The sequence below is a fragment of the Papaver somniferum genome, chromosome 5, assembly GCF_003573695.1.
Source record: "Papaver somniferum cultivar HN1 chromosome 5, ASM357369v1, whole genome shotgun sequence".
Classification (NCBI taxonomy): Eukaryota; Viridiplantae; Streptophyta; class Magnoliopsida; order Ranunculales; family Papaveraceae; genus Papaver; species Papaver somniferum.
In genome coordinates this window covers 104,885,548-104,890,827 of record NC_039362.1, presented here as the reverse complement: position 1 = coordinate 104,890,827, position 5,280 = coordinate 104,885,548, and the positions used below count along the sequence as shown (strand labels likewise).

Genomic DNA, 5,280 nt, shown 5'->3' with positions numbered 1-5,280 from the left:
TATAAGATGTGCGTGGAAAATATAATTACATGATTCCAACATAGAGATAAAATAGGCTAAAATAGGGAAAATATAAAACTTAGCAACTAAATTAGGACAAAAAAAATGTCCAATTTAAACAAGTAAACTAGAAGTATACGAATATATAAGATAAGGAGCACCCATTTTTTTTACATGCTACAATATGGGACTACCACTTAACAGAATTTTGATGTGGAATAACAGAGTGATTCCTAAACCAGGCTTCACAGAACTGAATATTTTTTTGCAAACAAAATAGGAAGAATCTAAAAATACAGAACTTCACGGAGGAAAAAAATAAAAAATAAAAACCCACTAGGGTGTCGTTAATGGAGATTTTACAACAGATTAGTATTAACATGGATGCAATAAAATATGCATGCATAATACCCAACAAGGAAAATGGATCAATACCACATAGAGGTAAGTGGCACTGTTCCATGCCCATAAAGACTCTGCCCAAATCCAGAAATCACCTACATTCACTGCACCAAACCCTTCTGACCAACCCTTGATTAAGGCTAACCCTGCCGGAGGAAACCCAATCATTGCCACCACTAAGTTACAAGCTATCAACGAGAATGCTTTTGAGTTCCCTGATCTACCTGTGAGCTTTAAAGGATGAACTAGTAAACACATGGGGACCAATATGATAGCCCCGATTTGAGCTGTAGCATAGTTGATGATAGACATTAGACCTAAACCAATTGAAGCAACTGCGATCATCACAGACTTCAGAGTAGCCCATTCACTGTTTTGACATCCAGAAGTAGTAGGGTATGAATAAGGAGAACCCAACATCGAGTAGAGGATAAGAAGGATGAAAATGGAGGAGGAGGCCCAGATAAACATGTTGTTCGTCGGGGTCATCTCAGGAATGTGATTGATCAAGGATGGAAGTAATGAAACTATTGTAGCCCATAAGTGGATTATAAATACCACTTTTGCAGCATGCAACCATCTCCATGATTTTAGAACTCCAGGCTTTGTGGTAGAGGAAAAAGCAGGTACTTGGTTTTCTTTTGTCAGATTCGAACCCAGATTATTAGCACCAGAATACAGAGCTGCTGCAGCTATAGGAAGTGGCACAAGGAGCAATAAAAACGCAATCATGTAGACTCCAACTGAGACGAATTTACTGGGAGATGTCATGAGGTAGAGGAAAAAAGATTGGTGAAACTTTTCAAGAAGATTGTTCACTGAACGGACTACACTTTCCATCAACCTGCACCAAAGTACCCCAACATATAAGAATATCATCTAACAGAAGGAAACAGTTCAACAGTGAAGGTAATTTTACAACTAGTCATCTACAAAATTCCAAAATCATGAATTCATCGAAAAAGTGTCCGTTTAAATATTTTGACTAATGTCTCGCATAAGCAAATTCAAGTAACTGTGTTCCAAAACTTGTCTTTCATTTAAAGACATGTCTTAGCAACTAGTGAGTGTAGATAATTACAAAGGGAACATAAGGAAATGAGCTGACCTGCCACCTCTTAGAAGAAACTCCGTCCGTCTGTCTTCGTTATTTAGAAAACCTCTGGGTGATATCTCTAAAGTAACTGCATCAACTTGGTAATCACGAAAAGCACCATGTGACCCAGTCGGTACCCCTAAGGCCTGTCATAAGAAAAGAAAAAATGGGCATGTAAATCGAATTGAAGTGTCAACAAAGATCCCCAACAACCCCACAGTTCAGAGGAATAATCTACAGAGGGGCAAGGCTAGCCAACTTGACAATGCTACTTACTTGATAATATAATGAACTAGCAAGTGTAGCTGTGCCGTCCACATATTCTGCAGCCGGCATACCAAACTTCAATTGTGAATTTAAGCCTTTAGCCACTTTGCTAACTGACTCGAGAATCTGACCCATAACTTGGAGCCATGCTAAGTTGAGCAGGCAATATACTTTCTCTACCTTTACACGCAGACCTTGTGTATGTACTGCCAAATAATGCACTGTATTGATGAGATCTAGGTTTGGCATCTGCCCGTTAGATGCCTCAGCGTATATACTAAGTGTATCCTTCTCAGTTTCTCCACGTTTCTCCACGACTTTTACGACAAGTGCTGCGGCCATAGTACCAGCACGTCTAAAGACATCAGTGTTTCCAGCCCCTGTGGTAGGATTCTCTTTGCTTTCTGGCCCATTAAATACTGGAGTGTGATAATCTCGAAGCCAAGCAGAAACAGATGTATACTCCCCATATCGTGAGTCTGCAGCCAGCCAAACAATATCCTTTGCTAGCCAGGTGACACGGCCGAGTAGGGAAAATACTGAGTATGCAAGACCTATCGACAGAGCCTCACTTAGCTCAATCTTTGTTGAATTGTAAGGCGTCACAAATACTATTGCTTCTTTTCCGTCACCGCGTGGTGCTCTTATGATACCAACAGTGTTTATTCCATGTATGGCGCTAGTATTTTGAAGCAACAACCCTGTACAAGGGGTATCTGAGAAAAAGTGGAGGGGACGAAATTGACTAATTTTCTCATGAAATTTGTGGTGATAAACTTCAACACCTGATTCTTCCATTCTTTGTGTGAGCAATCTCGCAATTTCTCTGCATCAGTACACAAACTAAGACACATAGTATAACTAAGTTGGGTCCAATCATCAACAAATGCATGCAACGAACGTTTTGATAGCCGCTAGTATGAACCACGGCAGAAGGTGTAACTTTACAACTGAACCAAAATCTCGATAAGAAGGATCATTCTAAGTTGTAACAGTAGGCTTTACAAAATTGAATAAACTAGAGAATCCCACAGACCATGCACACCGCAATTAGCTTTCCCTTGGTCACTACAACCAATGTGACAAGATAAATAAATTGTCACAGCTTCAGAAGAAACCATGAATGTCTACAGAATGAAAATGGTAGAATACAAATTAAAGATGAATACATACATTCCAGTTTCTTCTGGCTTTAAGGACATGGACATTATATCCTTAACCAGCTTATTAGCTTCCATTGTATCATAACGAGAGAACATGGGATTTGCAGAACCTGACAAACAATAATTACGTCATATTCAACATGTAAGCTTTATAAGTCGTGGTTTTAAACTCTTAAAACTACGAAACACTATCTTGAAACCTGATAACAATGAGAAGCTATGTACCAATGACACGGGGTACGAGTTTCAGTGTCCGCCACAACTAGCTGATAATAAAAAATTCAGAGGCACAGGTAGTAATAATAATGGCCAAAACCAAGCTTATTATAGTTTAGGAAAAAAACAGCCATGTTTCTTTTTCTTCTCTTTCATTTTCTTTATTCTAAATTTTCAAGCTTTGTAAAACTGAGTTGCATTAACATTAAAGTTTATTGGCCATCAGAGCTGTTGCTGTGCCAAACTGGTCCATCGCGAGAAAGTACCAACATTAAAACGTGTCGATGTGGGGAGATTTTGAAAAGTAGTGTCTTTGTTACACAGATGTTACAAGTATATATTACATATGCAGACTTTGTCGGTACAAATGTATCATGTTTGTAATGGAAATACACTAGTGCCATGAAAAAACTATCCACTGTATCATATTTGAACTCAACCATGTTCGGGTCAATTAAGAGTTTTCCTAAAAAGTAATTGGAGCCTAAATCCCTTTCCCTCATGACAACTGAAATGAATTACACTAATTATGACAATTGGGATTCTTCATTTTGCAACAAGCTCAACCAACTTTTAAGTAATTCACTATAGAATCAATTCAAGGTAAGAGGATACAATTCAAACCTGGCATTAGAGCATTTTCAGAAATGTAAGTATTTTTAGCCATTAGAGGTAGCAAAAGGAGAGCTAAGATCCCTCCAATACAGCATATAACACTGAAAAAAGAAAACCCAAAAATATTCAGATCAGTATCTTAAGAAGATGTCGAAAATTAGGTCAGGATGTTTATCTACTACTAAAATGAAATTCGAAAGAGAAGAAAATGAATTACCTAAAGAAGACATTATGAGAAATTAAGAAGATGCCGATACGGACAATGGGTCGAGGTTTAGGTTTAGGGTTCTGAGAATCCGGAATACCATTCTCCATGATCGACGAGAAGAATTTAAGATGGATAGATTCACCACCCTCCACTATTTAGTTCTGCTAGCTGAGACCTAGTTCTAGATGTACATGAGACAAACTTAAAAGGACATTCGAAATTGGTTTAGTCCTGATGAACCCGTTGAGAGCAGAAAATCAATCCTGAATCCCTGATGGAACCGTTGTTCAGGATGATGAAGACGATGATGACGAGGGAGATGATAAACAAGAAGGGGAAGTCAGTGGTAGATCGAAGCAAAGCAGAAGCGAAAGGGAAAGGAAGAGTCGTAAAAGGCGATGCTGAAGCTTGGAATGCATCGCTGGTGTCAGCAGTTAGCCGCGTTAGTCTAAGTCCAATGGGCTCGATATAGCTAGATGGTCATCCACGTCACCATGAACAACCTCTTAAGTCCTATGAAATGACGAATTTAACAGCCTGATTCGTGCAGCGTCAGACGCTGAACGGTACAACGTACGGGTGAAAGCTGAACCGAACAGCGCTGACTTCTCGTTCTCACCAAATCAAATTTCTACTCGTCACATAAGCGAATCGTACATTTAAGTAAAAAAAAAGAATTAAACACAATCAAAATCAAATTTCTACTAGTCACATAAGCGAATCGTACATTTAAGTAAAAAAAAAAGAATTAAACACAATCAAATTTCTACTAGTCACATAAGAGAATCGTACATTTAAGTAAAAAAAAGGAATTAAACACTGCCGCAGTAGGGACTAGGGAGAATGAATAAACAAGTAAATAGCTTATAGTAAAGTATGAATAAACAAATGATTTTAAAAATTCCACCAGGGAGAACGAATTAAAAAATGAATAAACAACTAGTACTGACCGTACTTGAAGTTCCTATTAATTAAAAGACTAGAGAGGGATAGAGAGAGACGGGGAACATAGAGAGGGTCTACAAACGAGTCTAGTGAGAGGATAGTAATTGAGTGTGTGTAATGACCCATGGAAATGTAACGCGTTTCCAATCAGCGCTAGTAAAACGATGCCCTGGAATATTCTCTGAGCAGTGAACCGTTTAGTATTGGGACCATTGTTTCAGCGCTGAATGATCTAACTGCTAGTTGAACTGCGGGCAAATGTTAGAAGAGAGAAGTAGCCAGAAGTAGTGTTGACTTTAAGTTCAGAAATCATATTCTTATATAACCTTCTTAAGTTCGCACATTAGGTTCGCGGACTTAAGCAACCG

The 5,280-nt window shown here is 38.5% G+C and overlaps 1 protein-coding gene across 1 annotated transcript; it reads right to left on the bottom strand.

Moving 5' to 3' along the window:
- Positions 1-200: 200 nt before the first annotated feature.
- LOC113282361 (glycosylphosphatidylinositol anchor attachment 1 protein-like) lies at positions 201-4,392 on the bottom strand. Its single transcript, XM_026531343.1, has 6 exons — positions 3,977-4,392; positions 3,769-3,860; positions 2,939-3,038; positions 1,775-2,591; positions 1,511-1,644; positions 201-1,246 (listed from the first exon to the last, which is right to left on the bottom strand). The coding sequence occupies exons 1-6, from the start codon at positions 4,072-4,074 to the stop codon at positions 376-378; spliced, it is 2,112 nt and encodes a 703-aa protein (XP_026387128.1). The 5' UTR covers positions 4,075-4,392; the 3' UTR covers positions 201-375.
- Positions 4,393-5,280: the final 888 nt, after the last annotated feature.

Excerpts from the sequence above, each read along its gene's own strand:
- LOC113282361 (XM_026531343.1), bottom strand. The coding sequence starts at position 4,074 with ATGGAGAATGGTATTCCGGATTCTCAGAACCCTAAACCTAAACCTCGA. Across the intron at positions 3,861-3,976 it reads TCTCATAATGTCTTCTTTAG|TGTTATATGCTGTATTGGAG; the intron begins GTAATTCATTTT and ends TTCTTTTTTCAG. Across the intron at positions 1,645-1,774 it reads CTAGTTCATTATATTATCAA|GCCTTAGGGGTACCGACTGG; the intron begins GTAAGTAGCATT and ends TTCTTATGACAG.